General features: G+C 46.2%; 1 protein-coding gene across 1 annotated transcript in view; it reads right to left on the reverse strand.

Annotated features, from left to right (window-relative positions):
• Positions 1-607: 607 nt before the first annotated feature.
• Positions 608-16,035, reverse strand: part of LOC119386534 (POU domain, class 6, transcription factor 2) — a 115,661-nt gene continuing 100,233 nt past the window's right edge. Inside the window, exon 14 of the mRNA XM_037653802.2 lies at positions 608-4,404. Coding sequence (XP_037509730.1) covers positions 4,151-4,404 — 254 coding nt within the window. The 3' untranslated portion in view covers positions 608-4,150. The remainder of the gene's footprint in view (positions 4,405-16,035) is intronic.

Below are 16,035 nucleotides of genomic sequence, written 5' to 3' on the forward strand. Positions count from 1 at the left end.
TAGTGGCAAATCCGTGTACTACCCATCAGCTTGTGGGCTTCGAATGCACTTGTGGCTTTGTTTATTGCTATGTTTTGGTTTTCTTTCGGATAAAAGAATGGATCATTGTGAACTTCGTGACCAGATTTGAATCTGTGAGCCTAAAGAAGTTAAAGTGGTGAAGTGAAACTGCTGATTTTTGCTGAACTTCGTTTTGCAACAAAGCGGATGCAGGCGACGCGGAGCCAAACGGAGCCGAAAGAACGAAGTTTAGACAAATCCGTGTACTACCCATGATTCCCATGCTGGCTGCAGCGCGATGCATTGCAGCTTCCATAGACACTAGCGCCAGAGTTCCCTCTAGTAAGTATTGTAGGAAACTCTATGGGTAAGTCTGCATGCACTCTGTTTTTTTTCTGCCACCATCTTCAGTTTTGGTATTGTACTAGGAAAGCGCCCCTCCTCCACAATTCTGGTAACTTCAGACTTGCTGAAGGGAGGGCGCTTGCTCGGGATTTTACGGTATGCACTAAAGATGCATGCAGTGGTAACTTCACTCACTACATTGTTTCACAAGAAGGGTTGCAGCTGTGAAGCCAGCCTTCACTGGCATATAAACTGCTGGTGGATCGGCTCGTTTGCCTCAGGGCAAACGAGCCGATTTGGTTCCTCAAAGCTGCACTCTGTTGAGGGAAAGTGATTAGACCATATTCATGGATAGCTGGAGGTAGCGAGGGAGATGAAATTAATTTTTTTTCTGACAGACCAGTTCCCTAGGGCTCTAGTCAGTGAAACTGCCATTCCACGTCATGTACAAGCTATCTCACCACAGTGGTGCATTACTGAAGCAAAATGCTCATGCTCGGCTACAAACACGGTGCGAGCTCAGAGCTTCCCTGAGTTGGCTATACTGGTGCCTCATGAAATGTGAGCATGCGCTCGGGTGTTCACTTCGACTGTGCTCATTGCTGTACATTGCTAGGTGCTCCACTAACAAAAGTTCAGATTTTGCATGTCACATGGACAACATACTGCTGAAACCCATTTTACTAACTCACTTTGCAGCTTCCTGCTAGCATACGAGCCTTCTGCACTCCACCCAGCGTGTCATAACAGCTGAGTGGGTAATCGCACTTTTCCAGGGCTACATGTTGAAATGACCTCCAAGAGAGCTCGCTTTAATTTCCCACTTATGGCGAGACCTGCCGAATGCAGCCACCACTGATTCATGTCGCTCATGGAAAAGCCCTTTACTTTTAAGATGGCGGATTTCCAGTATTGCTTTAAATTTGGTAAGAGCTCCCAACATGTCATGAGTCACACTAGTTGTGCAACACTAGACAAGCACAAGAGAGAGACATCAAGACCTCTCAATTAGTTTTTTTTTTAAAAGGCAAAACACACTTAAACATTTTGTTACCGATGCACCTGGTGGCGAGACTAACAAATAAACAGACATGACTGCTCGAGTATGGCTCTGTCATATGAAACCCTCACAAAATATCTGACATAAAAAAAATTGAATCCGTCCAGAAGACAGCAATACGCTTTACATATCGTCGCAACGACAGGCATTTTTCACCTAGTTCTCATTTTCATAGTCTTCAGCTTAACTAGTCTCTGTTCTTGTTGTCACGTTGAATCTTTAAAGTTTCTTTACACTCTCATTCACTGTCCACGATTTCCTTTACTCGGCAACTACGTCACACCCGCTAAATCTACATCCACCAGACATCAGCATAAGCTCAACATGTCTCCTTTTAATCACCGAACAAATGCGTATAAACACAGTTTTTTTTTGTCCTCACTGTTGAAATATAGAATGCTTTACTCGGCCATGTTAGAAACGTTTACCACTTGATGAATTCTTTTTGTACATTACTAACCAGTGATATTCATGTTCTGTACATTTTTTGTATTGCAATTTTTGTATTCCACCTCCACTTCTGCCCTTTAAGGCTGCGGTATGTTGAAAGAAACAAATACATTTGTTGACCTTCACCACAAGGTGCACTTGTGACAAATTATTTAGGTGCACTTTATTTTATAATTAAAATACTTGAGAGCTTGCACTTGGCTCGTGTTACACATCCGATATGAGCCGCTACCAACTCATCCAAGTGTCAGTGCTTGTGGCATGAATCAGACTTGAATGACCGCCTCCGTACTCATTCAATTGTAATGTTTTGCAGGAAGAAAGAATCAGTTGAACAATACTACTGCGGAGATGTGCAGTGCCTATTTTTCCTCACTACCGGTCAGAGCAGTCAAGCAGGTCTAAGAAAGCCAAAAGGTTGTTTTACCCATAAGGCAGCAGCTTTGTTCGTGGTTGTAATACGGTGTTGATCACTTATGAAGATAGTCTCCAGATTCAGAACTTCACGAGGACCAGAACAAATTGCCAAAGTCTACACAGACGTAAAATAAGCAGAACAAACAGCTACAGATATCGGATGAACTATGTGACCAAGTTGTTAGCACCCTTTTAATTTCACCAATGCAAATGTCCAAGTATTGACCTCTCTAGACTGTCAGGGCACGATGCAGATGTCATTCAAAATTGTTTTTTGAAAAGTAAATGAGCAAAGTATTTACATTCTGCATAAATAACTGAAGATGCAGTGAGTGACAGTACGCATGTCAGTTTGAAATGAGACGGGAAAGAAAAAAAATTCAGTGCAGGACATATGACAAGCCTCTCCACAAGCTAGGCAACTTGTATGCGGCCGCACAGAGGTACCTTCAAACACGCAATTTATGCGGTGTGCTACCATGGCTGTTTCCTACAGCTCCTTGTTCTCTTCCATGCTGCCGCCCTTGTCGGTCTCCCTACCGCTGATGCATGCAACTCAATGAAAAGCGCACTGTGCAGGATTTGCTGGTGGCCACATTATGACTGTTATTTTATCTTGCATGGATGCTATATACAGAGCCAGGAATTTTTCAACGGGGGCAGAATGGTTCGGCCCACCCTTTTTTTCTGTTTGTGAGTGCGTTGGTATATGTGTAATATACACATACAAAATGTAAACATTTGGGGGGGGGGTCTGAGCAGCCCCCAAATCACCCCCCCTGGCATTTGGCATATGCACTCAGTTCTATGAGAGGAGAGTCTGAAAAGATCGCATTATATTCGTTTCTGCACTACAGGCATTATAATTACACTGAACTGTATTTGTAACAATGTGCATCAGTTACAAATTGAGCATGACGCTGCCAGAAGTTCATATGCTTGTTTTAAACATTGTTTTAAAATGTATGTGGTGGTGCAACAAAAAAATCAATGACTGCTTAAAAACCGTGCATCAGCAGAATCTGTCAGTCACTGTACTAAATGGGCCTCGACGTCTATTCCTACTCACAGCAAGTGTTCTAGACTTTCCTGAGTGCAACAAGAAGATCGATTTGTGCTAAAAAGGATTGCCAGTGTTTCACACCATTCTGAACAAGAACACAAATGACACACATGCACAGACACAGAAAAAAAAAAAATGTGCATGAAACAGCAAAGAGCTGTGCCCTGTGACCCTTTAAGGTGCTACACACAGCTGGCAAACACGAAATTGATTATATACATTTTTTGTCCTATGACAATGACTTTGTGAGGGCAGATGAAGACATTCAAGTAAAAGTGTGACAGTGACATACATGAATGTACAGTAGCGACAGTACGACTGCCCTTAACAGGTGTAAAAATGAGTATCCGAGGCACTCGAGAGATGAGCTACTGGTGCAGGTGAGCTTTTCCACACACTCTGCCAGTAGATGCATAATTCGTCTGCACAAGCGGGACAGAACTCAAGTCGCCCCTTCAAGGTGATCGCTGAGCCTTTGTTCGAGTCGTGCAGCTTGGGCAAAGCTGGTGCTTGTCCTGTTCATGACTCCTGCATCACTGGTTCTTGAATCCACATGTAACCTAGTTTGACGGAGGCACTGTAGTGCTTGTTCCACAGTGATAATGAGTGTGGCAGTAGTGACAGGCCATCCTTGTGAGCAGGTACTTGAATGTGGTGTAACAGTGTTAGTGGTGGATGAGCCGCGCACACACGACAATGCACTGCGATGGCTGGCTGCACACTGTGGTAAATGCAGTGTTGTAGCTGTTTTAACCTCGCACATGAAATATTATGCGTTTAAACTGTACAGAGGCGATGGCAGTGCCGCCAGCAGATCATGTTCCTGATGGGTTCCCTTCGGCACAGTCCACGAGGCTTGTTGAGGTCTCTGCCATGCTGCAAGATGGGGCACTGCCAACAGAGTCCGTGGTGGCATCGGATGAGAGTGGCGGAAGCAGGCCATCCATACCTGCAGATGCCTTGAGTCTCTTGACGGTGTTCTTGAATGCCTGACGCTTGTTGCAGAACCATACGCGAACCACTTCACGGTCATAGTTGAGCTGCTCAGCCAGCTCTGTCATCTCTGCTCCTGCAACGCAAATTTTGGCAAAAAAGGCTTACTCACCTGTCTGCTTCTTCACACATCAGCGGTGTTACATTGTCAAAACATAATCAACTGAAACCAACAATCATGCAAACTGCAGCTAAGTGGTGGTCATGGAGACAAGTGCACATCTACCGTATATTGCTGATTATAAGTCGACGTTTTTTTCATAAAATGACCTTCCAAAGTTTGGGGGTCGACCTATAATCGGAGTCGACCTATACGCGGAATCGTAAAGTCGACTTATCTGTGGGGTCCGACGAAAGGTCGTCGTCCTCGGATTTCCTGCAATTCGAGGCATCGATAACATATCAGCCGCAGAGGCAGCGGAGTCGCAACAACAACTATCTCCCAACGCGCGCGCGCCGCTTCCGGAGCCGGACATTTCTGCAATCTGCCATGACGATCGCGAAACTATAGTGAAACCACGCGAGGCGAAACTACGGAGCGCCTTTAAAAATCACCACCACGCGGCATTAATGTAAACTGCTTGGGAAACACGGTCTTGAAAGCAGCATTTCAAACCTTTGATAGAGGGCGAACGATGCTCTATGAATAAAGAGGAATTTACCTTGCGATGCGCCCTGCAGTTTTGTTTTCATACAATAGAAACGATTTGTTGACAAACCATCGGCGTCCATGTGGGCTGGCAACACTTTGCGGGGAACTAAACCACATGACCAGTCACATGCGCCCACAAGCGTCTTTGCGTCTTTTTGCACTCACGCCTGTTCGCCATTTATGCATTTCGCTTCGCTTGCGACCAGTGGTGTGCGCGATTTATGACGCTGCCAAACGGACGCCAAGATGCTACCGCTACGCCGGCAACAGTACAGCGCTGCTTTCAAGAGGCAAGCGATCCTCTACGCAGAGTCGGAAAGCAACGTTGAAGCAGGGCGCAAGTTTGATGTGTCGGAAAAGTGCGTGAGGGAATGGAAAAAACAAAGGACCAAGATCTTCGCGTGCAGTGCTACACGCCGTTCCTTTCGCGGACCGAAGTCTGGACGATACCCTGCCGCTGAGGAGGCAGTTCGAGATTGGGTTCACGACCACCGGCACCCATTCTGACGGCGAGCAGCAGCAGTGGCTCACACGATGGCAATGACCGTGACTGCGTCCTTCTCTCAAGTGACGACGAGTCGTAAGCAATGTTTCACGGGAAAATAAAAGTTTCTTTGCATAACTGCTTCTTACTCCCTCTTCTGAAAAACTTATTGGTGAGCTATGGCCGTAGCATGAGGCTGTGTTCGGAGTCAACTTTTTTTTCCCCCTAGAAGGGGTCGTAAGTTGGGGAGTTTACTTATAATCGGTAATATACGATGTCACGAGATTCTTGAGGTGCAGGCTTCCCATTTTCCCAATGGGAGGGGGGGGGGGGCGAGCATACGCAAGGTTTATCTAAGGAGCATGGTACATATAAAGAACAAAATGACGCCACTAATTAGGGCTGCTAAGGTATATGACCACGGGTGTGTGAGGGCAAAGCAGAACCCCTCCTCTAGTATCAACGCATCTGATGGAACTGGGATCAGATCTGGGAGCAATAAATTTGAGGAATTGTTCATTTTGGAACAAAATGCATGTGCCCAAGAGCAACTCCATGAAGCTCAATGCCTGAAATACCAGCAGACTGACAAAAGGGTGTTCTTTATTTAACTTTGCATAACATGCTTATGGACCATAAAAACTTATATGGGCAACTGTCAAGTACAAGCAGAGTTATGAAGATTTGCCACATGCTTTAGAGGGAATGCCCAGTAATATTTCAAACATTATGAGCTGTTGGCCGTGTCACGTGCTTGTGCATGTGGAAAACACAACAGCGATTTTTGTAAGCTCATTGGGGCCTCATACAGTTTTATTTAGCCTTCTTTCTCATGCATACGAAACTAGCAGCAGATCTGATGAGCTGCGGCAGTTACAGCATGATGCCACAAGAATGGCACTCTCATAGCTGCCTGCTCTGTACTTTGTTGCGTAGTGTGCTCAGCGTTTTTTATTGCTCGAGCCTATGCTAAGTTAATTGAACAACTGTTAGTAATAGCATGCTTTTTACAAGAGCCGTAAATGGCCATGTGGTTTCGGAGGCGTTTATCACATTTGGAGCTTGATGTTTTTCACCTTGGGTGCAGAGTTTTGTCTTGCCTATTTCACAGCTATCTGCATTGGCGGTTCATGTTCTCTCTACACTCGAAAGAATTGTGCACGCAACCGGCAGCACATTCACGCAGCAAGCAGTACATGACAGATGGTGGAGATGAATGATTGGTGTTATGTGACAATCAGCAGTAGAACGCTATGGAATCGGTGCGTGCCTTTCAGGTATGAAAGAATATGTCCTGAGCCGCAGCGGTCACTGAGTGTGACCTCCCTGATGTCAGCACACTAGAAAATGCCAGGAGCATCGCCAATGTCATGAGTAAGGGGCGTGAGGCCCCTGCCAAACGATGGAAAATTTTGACGGTATGCGGTGGTATGCGAGGAGTGGAAAATTTCTCAATGGTGTGCACCTCTGCCACATGCATAACTGCATAACTGCTGGATGCATAATGCTGGACATCCATGTATGCGATTGGTCGGAAGAGGACTCGTGGCATGCGACCCAAGCCATGGTGGAAAGCCAAGGAGAGAGAACGGGCTTTGTCTGTGGGGTGCCGTTGGTAAAAGCCAGCGTCTCAAGGGTGACGAGAGCGGAAGGTGCCGGGTCTGGAGGTGCCGCACTAAGAGTTCGTGGTGCGGACGTCGATCTCTGCAACGACCGGGTGTGGCTACCAGGGAGTCGCAGCATCCTCGTCATAGTGGTTCCCGGAGCACCTGCAATGCTGCACCTTTGGCAGAATGGCTTGGACCTACAGTACAATCCCCGAGGTGCCACGTCGACACTTAAGCCACAGACTAGCCACAGACTCATTTGGAAGCAAGGGACCGAGAAGGCAGCTAGGCCTCACTACTCAACTCCAGTGATGGCTAGGACGACGACTGGGAAACTGGCAACAAGTGGATTGGCCGGTTGCGTCTGAGCAACGACGAGTGCTGGACCTCATCAAGAGCATCGACGGCGAGCATGATGCGACGTGGACGACATGGAATCGACTTAGACGCCGAGTCGCCGACTGTACAAACAGTAAGAATGCTCTATTGCGAACGTGACGACGTAACTGTGAGGCCAGTATGGCCAGACTACTTTTGTAGTTAGAGACAGCATGTAATTAAAGTCGTTTTCATGAATGTTATCTGCGTGCATTTTATTCGTGGGGATTTTTTGTGTGATGTTTAATGCTGTTTGAGATAAAGTGGTTTGCTGTGCCACCATCGTATCCCACATCTCTCAATTCAACACCTTGCAAGCGCTCCTGAGATCTGTGACAGCCGGTCAGATGCTTTCACCAGAGGTGAGACCGCTGAAACTGAATTGGGAGCAGTTTTCGCAGCAGCAAAATTTCGATTTTGGAGCAGAACCTTGATTTGGAGCAGTTAGCGGAATTAATTGCCGTGCCAGGAGTTTGAAGAAACAAATTTTTAGCACCTTGGAGGGGACAAGTACATATTTTAATTGGCTTATAATACATCTAACACTGAAACAGCCTTAGGAGGAAGTTTTTTAAAGGGACCAACAACTGATTTTGCTCGACACATTTTTTTACGGCGCGACAGAAAGCTCACCCTTCGCAGTGTTTCTAGCTGCGGTAGTTAATCCCTAAAGCACCTGGTTATTTTACAAGCAGTATTTTTCTATCTTAAGGGGGGACGTGGGTCCTAAAAATTTTTCTCTATTTTTGAGTCAATATGAACTAAACTTCACTGTCTTGACCAGCTTTTTATGCTGATTTCAAATCTGTAATTCGTTTTTTTAATAGCTGCACTAGTTCAAAAGATCTCGAGGTTCGAAAAATTAATTAGTGCCTGCTTCTTACGGGGCTTTTAGGCAATTTCGACCTACTAAAACCAATATATAAGAGCATGGGCCCAATGCCCAGATCATGCTGTAGGGGGTGATGCTATTTTTATTCCCTTGAGAGCACTGTGAAGGTCAGAAAACAGATGAACACTCACTGGTGGTTATTTTTTCTGATTCACTCTCATTAGTATCTTTAATTAAAGTTTGTAAAATGGTGCTAGAGTAATGCAAATAGCATCACCCCCCAGATCGTTTCAATACGAGTAAAATGATACCAAATTTGTGATTTTTATTCAACAACAACATGGAAAAAAACCCCGTAAGGCTGAGTGCGTTGAGCAAAAATATCAAACTGAGAAAAAACGCATTTGAAGTTTCCGACAACTGTAACTTTTGTGGAAGTGCAGCCACAGCACTAGTGGTTATATCATTTGATAGGTTTCTTCTTCACGAGAACAGCCATACCAAACATGTGACCATGACCTGCCAATGTACTGCAAAATCTTCTTATAAAGCCACATAGTGCACCCAGTACTAGAGTGATAAACTCCACCTTTAGCAATTCATAGGCCTGTACCAATTCCTTGCAAGCTAAAGAAATACAAAATTTGTCTATGAATGTGGCTTTGCAACAGGCAAATAAAATAGACAGAGAGATTAAGTCTAAAAAGCACGTGAGTTATTTATTAAACCAAAAATCAGTTATTATTGTCCAGCAATAGCACTTGGCTCAACAGCAGGCTAGGGCTGTACTCGGGGTCCCCTGCTGGTTTGTGTAATTTTGAAAGTCTGTGCTTGGTGTCACTACTGTATAAGTGCTTCTTTTGCAACTTCCAATGTCAGTTTTTAACCTTCTCAAGGCTGTGGAGCACAAATCAATTTCCCAAAGTGTAACACGGCGTCTCTGCAATTTCGGTGTTGCTCTGTCAGGTCGTGGTTGCAGTGACTACCGTTGCACCCTCGTCGACAGTATTTGTGGCCCTAATTTAATGCATTTCACTTCAAATGACATCAATTATCTTAGCACCAGTATCACCAGCTACCTTCTACGAGAAACGCTTCTCGCGCGAGTCGCACCTATGATAATGAAGCACAGGCTTTGAAAGCAGCCTATACCCTCTGCCTTGAAAAAGGTCACTGCTTGAGCCGAACTCGGAACGAAGCACAAGCCCAAAGAAGGTTTTTATCACGGATAAGTCCACGCGGATAAATTCTGTGCCATTTTCCTTGCCGCCGTTCACCAACATCCAACGGCTTGAACTTCCGCAGCTTCGTTGCGCGCTGCGATGCCAAGCACTCCTCCCGTCGCCGTATTTCCCACGCACTCGGCAGTCCCGCATAGTATGCCATACGAACGCCGTTTCGAATGCCACTGAAGCGTTGCCTAATCATCCGATGGCTGCAGCTTGACCAAGGGGAACCGGGCGGTTCTCGTAGACTCGACGCTCCGGTAGCGACAAGTAGTTTCGGCATCGCGCCCTCGTACACTTGGCGCGTCTTCTTTATACGAGAATCTCCGGATGTGCCAGCACAAAATAAGGTAACTGTGTGTCGGCGGGCCGCACGAACACGAGCGTAAGCAGAGGAAGATGACACTTGTAACAACACACGGGCACACGACACCGGCAACACGGCAGCCGTGAGCGCAGAACAAAAATACAAAAACAAAATGGACGCCTCGGGTTGCGCCAGCCAATGGGAGGCGCAAGAGAAGGGGCTCGCCTCGCGCGCGCGCGCTCTGGCCAATGAGCGTTCTACAACGGATGGATGGAAGGATGGATGCTATGAGCGTCCCCTTTGTAACGGGGCGGTGACATGTCTGCCACCAGGCTCGAAGAGAGAAAAAGAAAAAAAAAAAGGGAAAAGCTTCCTTGTTTCATGTTGGCCTAATACCTTATCTACATTGATTAAATCTATGTTATTATACCAAAAAAAATATAAATTCACGGTCTATCTCGCTGCCTCTTAAGGCAGAATGACCTTAATTTTTCCCCCATTATTTATTTTTGTTCTTCATCTCTACTTTTCTGCCACCAATACTCTAACCGTCTCTTACTTATTTCTATCGCGGACGTGTTCAGCTTTCCATTGTTGTCCCTAAAACCCAAGGCTTCATGTAGACTCGTGCTCACACGTATACCTGGGTGAATATCGCCACATTCAATCAGTACATGTTCCATCGTTTCCTTAGTTCCCCCGCAGCATGTACATTGTTCTTCTTCGTTACTGAATCTCGCTTTATAACTACGCGTTCTAAGGCAGCCCGATCTTGCTTCAAACAGTAAAGCGCTTCCCCTTGAATTATCATAAAACCTTTCCCTCCTTATTTCGTTTTTTCCCTTTCGGTAGTTACTCAGAGCCGGCTTCTTTTCCATCGCTGCCATCCAATAAGTCCTCTCCGCCTCTCTGACCTTCCGCTTAATGCTCCTTGTTGCCATATCGCCTGCACTGCTAGCCGTATATTTACTGGTGAGCCTCCTAGTTCTTTTTCTCCACTGCGTGTCAACGCTTTTTCTATACAAATACCTGAAAACCTTCTCTGCCCATCTACTCTTCTTCATTTTCCTCAGCCTCTCTTCGAATCTCATTTTGCTCTGAGCTTCCCGCACTTCAAAGCCTGTCCATCCCATATCACCCTTTACAGCCTCATTTGTCGTCTTCCTGTGAGCGGCCAACGCGAGGCGGCCCACCGTCCTTTGATTTACATCCATTCCTGATTGTACCTCTGACTTCATGCACACCACTGAGTTCCCAAATGTAAGCCCCGGGACCATCACACCCTTCCACAGCCCTCGAAGCACCTCGTACCTATTGTATCCCCATAAAGCTCTGTGCGTCATAATTGCAGCATTCCTCTTTCCCTTTGCTACCGATGCTTTCTCTTGTACCTCCATATCTATCCCCCTCATTTACCCATACTCCGAGGTACTTGTACTCGCTTACCCTCGGTATTTTTTGGCCCTGTATAAAGACCGCATGGTCTTCGTGATCATTGAATACCATCAATCCACATTTTGTTGCACTAAATCCTAGTCCTAGAGCCTCACATTCCCTTCCGCATATATCTGCCAGTCGCTGTATATCATCTTGACTGTCCGCAAATAAGACAATATCATCAGCATAAAATAGACCTGGAAGCTTCTGCTCAACCATCGTGCCGACCTGTTTGTGTGACAAATTAAATCCAATGTTGCTACCTTCTAGCGCTTTTTCCATCCTCACCATGTACAGCATGAATAACAGCGGGGACAAAGGACATCCCTGTCTCAGCCCCTTGCTAATTTCAACGCTGTCCTTGCTACTTATTCCTTCCCATTCTATACGAACTGTATTTTCTCGGTATATTTCCCTCAAAAGCTGTATACAGTCGTCACCTATGCCCACTTCTTTCAGTATATCCCACAAAATTTCCTGATTAACGTTGTCATACGCCCCGGTAATATCTAGATAAGCTACGTATAAGGGCCTGTTTTCTATTTTTGATATTTCTATACACTGGGTAAGAGCAAACAGCTTATCGTCTAACCGCCTGTCGATTCGAAATCCATTCTGAAGTTCTCCCAAAATATCATTTTGTTCTACCCACGCTTCTATTTTTAATTTTACTGCCTGCATCGCCAACCTGTATAGCACCGATGTAATGGTTAGCGGTCTATACGAGCGAATGTTATCCTTTTCTCCCCTGCCTTTACAGATTAAGTTCATTCTACTTTTTCGCCAACTGTCTGGTATTTCCCTCTCCTGTAAGCACTTTTCTACGGCTTTCAGCAGTGCTTCTTTAGTGTTATGTCCGAGTTCGTTAATGAGGCTGACGGGAACCCCATCTAAGCCCGGTGTAGTGCGCTTAGGAATTTTTCCTTCGGCTTTCTTCCAATTGAAATTCTCTAGTACTACATCTTCGTCGGTTGCACTCCTTTGCGTACTTTTACTCACCGGGGGAATCCCCTGGGCGACGTTTTTAAACGAATCGGCTGTTATCTTTCGGATGTAACCTAGCGCTTCATACCCTTCCAATTGATTTCCTCCTTCATCTACCATATTTTGTTGCATTGTGACAGACTTCATACCCAGCGCTTTTAGGTGGCTCCAAAATATCCTAGGCGCGGCCTTCTTCATTTCGCGAATCTCTGTTATCCAGCGTTCACTTTCACCTTTAATTTTTGCCTCCACTAATTTCTGCACAATGGATTTTTGCTTTAAATATATTTCCCATATTAGGTTGACTTCGTCCTGTGGCCACTTCTCCTTTTTTGCTTGTCTGTGCTCTCGTGATGCCTCACGTCGCTTCTCGATCGCCTCCCGGATTTCTTTGTCCCACCAACTTTTTGGCTTTCTCTTTCCTTTCCAACAAATAGTTTCTTCTCTTTTTTCCATTATTTCGTGATTACATGTAGCAGCTCACTATACTTCCAGTCTTTGCCTGGTAGTTCGTCTACTTTTTTCCTCGACTCTTGCGGCTATATTTGTTATTTGTTTGTCATTTAGATACAAGCTGCGAAACTTTGATTCTATGTTCTTATTATCAGTTTTATATCCCATTTGTAATATTATGCGTTTATGATCACTACCAAAGCTGTTAATGCCTTCCTTGTCTATTCTCATCTCTCTAAGTTTGTCATATATTCCTTCTGTCATGAGACAATAATCAATGCTCGATTGCCGGTTTCTGACTTCCCACGTGATCTGCCCCTCACATTTAGGCCCCACGTTAACTATCTCAAGACTATGTTGCTCGCAGAGATCTACCAATAACTTGCCATTGGTGTCTGAATATCCGTCAAGGTCACGAATGTGAGCGTTCATGTCCCCTAGAAGGATTATTTCGGCATCATGACCAAATTCTTTAATATCGGTGCTTATGCATTTCACTATCTCCAGATTCTTTTCTCTGCAGTTATTCCCCGTCCACAAGTAAGCTACACCTAGCCACGTTTTCTTTCCACCTACTGTGCCCGAAACCAAAGGTGCTCTGAACACGTTTGTTTCACTCTCTCCCATTTTGTTCTGCTATGGATTAGCATTCCAACACCCCCACCTCTCCTTTCTGATGTGATCCTGTTACATCCTTCCCAAATATAATTGTCAATATGTGGTGGCTCTTCCAAGTCTCTAAGGTGTGTTTCTGTAACCGCATAAACACCTATCTGTTCCTTGCTTAACTGCTCCTCAATATCTAACCATTTTGCCTTTTTTCTGCCACCCTGCATGTTTATGTAACTAATTGCAACACGCGCCTTCTCCCTTCTTTTACCTTTTCTCTGGTTTTTCGCTATACTGCCTGTCAAAGAGTCCCCCTGGTTGTTTTCCTCATTACCAGCTACCCTGGGCACTGAAGGGCCCGCGTGCCCCCCAAAAAAGCTACTGTGCGTCCTGCCAGTAACAACCACCCTTCGGAAAAAGCGCCGATAGCGGCCGTTCTGTTGCAGCGACGCCATTTTGAAACGCCGCAAAATGTACACAAAGAAAACAGCTTCAAACAAGCCAAGATGGCGGCGATCAGCCAGCTGCTGCGCCCGCAGCCGTGCGCGGGAAGTTTGAACAAATTTTGCCTGTTGAGAAGCATTTTGCGGCTCCCGTGGCATCTTAAAAAAGTTTTAACCCATTTCCCGGGCAAAATCGCAATAATATTTTGAGGGCAGCTGCTTAGGAGTGCAAATATGCATAAATGCGTTTTTCTCAAAACTGATTGTCTGTCCATTTTTTACTATTCTAAGACCCGCGTCCCCCCTTAAAGGCTCTAAACACGGATGCACCTTTCCTCCAGTAACGCTGAGAATTGATAGCGATGCCGCCAGCCCTTTTCGCGATTTGTGAATGCTATCGTTGTTCTGCTTTCGCAGGAGTTCCTGTAACTATGCTTAACCACCTTTATTTATAGCTTTTCAACTATTTTTGATAATAACAAGCTCTTACAATGAGATGATGTGGCATTATACACCTTCCCTGTATTTGTACTGTGTTGTGTGCGCATGCGTCCAAGGTTGCCTACGCCTGTGTCATGGGTGGCTTGTCCCAGCGTCGCTACTCTCTAGATGCATGAGCCAAGCCAAAAACGTCACTACGCATATACACGGCCGCGCCCAGAGCCGTATATTCCTTCGGAGAGTTCGGCGGAGGGGCGGAGCCAACAACCATCCAAATTTAGCGGCGGCGCGGCGCTGTCCGCCATTTTGTGCCGCGGCACTGTAAGCTCGCGTTGGCGTGCGCCCGCAACGCTCCGTCTCTGGCGAACCCTTTCTTCAGCGAGTTAAGGGGCTGATATACTGCAGCGTAACGTCGACGCGCGCGCACGCTCGGCACAGTGACGCTACCCTAACAAACGTGCAGCACTCTATAGGCCAACGCGCGATGCGACTGACGCGCCCAGCGTCCGTCAACGCGCCCCGGCTGCAGCCGGCGCGAGATGCGACATGCTGCATTCCACGCCGGCGACGTTATCCAGACTGAAACTGCGTCTGTGTCTCTATGTGAAGAAGGGACGCGTAGTGCGTCGCGCAAGTGGGAGTATAGAGTGCTCTGTTTTCGCGTCAACGTAACGTGACGAACCTAGCGTCGCCAACTCCGGCCGCCGCGGGCTGACGCGAACGCACGTCGGAGTATACAGAGCCTTTAGAGCAGCCTACCGCGCTGCAAGCCCCCATTGCGACGTCCGTGCAGGTCCACGATGTTCCACGCAGCCGACACGTGCACGAACAGCAGCAAAGACACACCAGGTCGGTCACAGAGGAAGCATAAATGCCGACAGCGACGTCACGGGTACAGCATCACGAGAAACCTCGGCACGAAATGGCGTCGGCGGCGCGGAAGCGCGCTGTTGCCAGACCTGGCGGCGAGATCAAAAGAGCGCCGAACTCTCCCAAAGGGAATATACGGCTCTGGCCGCGCCGAGTAGCAGCGCGTGTCATTTCTGAGATGACGTGTAGGTAGCAAAACAATGTCGCTCCAAAATCTTAGCGACCTGGAAACTGCGTGCCTGGTTGCATGAGCATGCTGAAAGTTGCTCAAGGTGTGCTGACGAGCATGGGATCATTACGTCACGTGAAGGCAGCGCCACTTAATGCATACTACTAACGCAGGCCTATATGTACATTTTTATGGAGTACTACCTTTTAATATAAAGAAACAAACAATATTTCAATACTAACAAAAGAAATCAATGGTCACGTGGCCGGTTCATCGGATTGTTCATGTTTTTACTGCCAGTACACACTGCCAATACATTCGCCAATGCCTGATAAGTGTACTGGAAGGCATTAAAGCTATTTCAGATATGGCTGTGGCAATTTGGCCGCTTGAGCGGAATAAAAAAAGCATGAATTCGTTTTTTTGTGTGGACGATTTCACGGTCCCTAGGAGTCCGAAAAATCGGATGTTGACTGTAATTACCTCCAGGAAGTTCGAATACTTTGAATAGTCCAAATTCCGGTGCGAATTGAATATAATAGCAGACACTATTAGAAAAATATTAGAAGTTCGAATACACACACACCCCTAAAAATAACAGGAAATGCTGATTTGCCGTGTTGGTAGTTTCTGGTTCCAACGGTTATGTTTTCCCGCAATTGCCGGTAGCAATATTGCCGCAAACCTGGGAAAACGACGGCTGCGTGTTGTTGAAGATTGATAGCTGAAGCACTCACATTGCTTCTGCCAGCGCAATAAAAAAAACAAGGATGGTGTTGCTGTCAGCTGACACGCATGCCTGCGCAGAAGACGTG

This window comes from Rhipicephalus sanguineus, chromosome 3, assembly GCF_013339695.2.
Source record: "Rhipicephalus sanguineus isolate Rsan-2018 chromosome 3, BIME_Rsan_1.4, whole genome shotgun sequence".
Classification (NCBI taxonomy): Eukaryota; Metazoa; Arthropoda; class Arachnida; order Ixodida; family Ixodidae; genus Rhipicephalus; species Rhipicephalus sanguineus.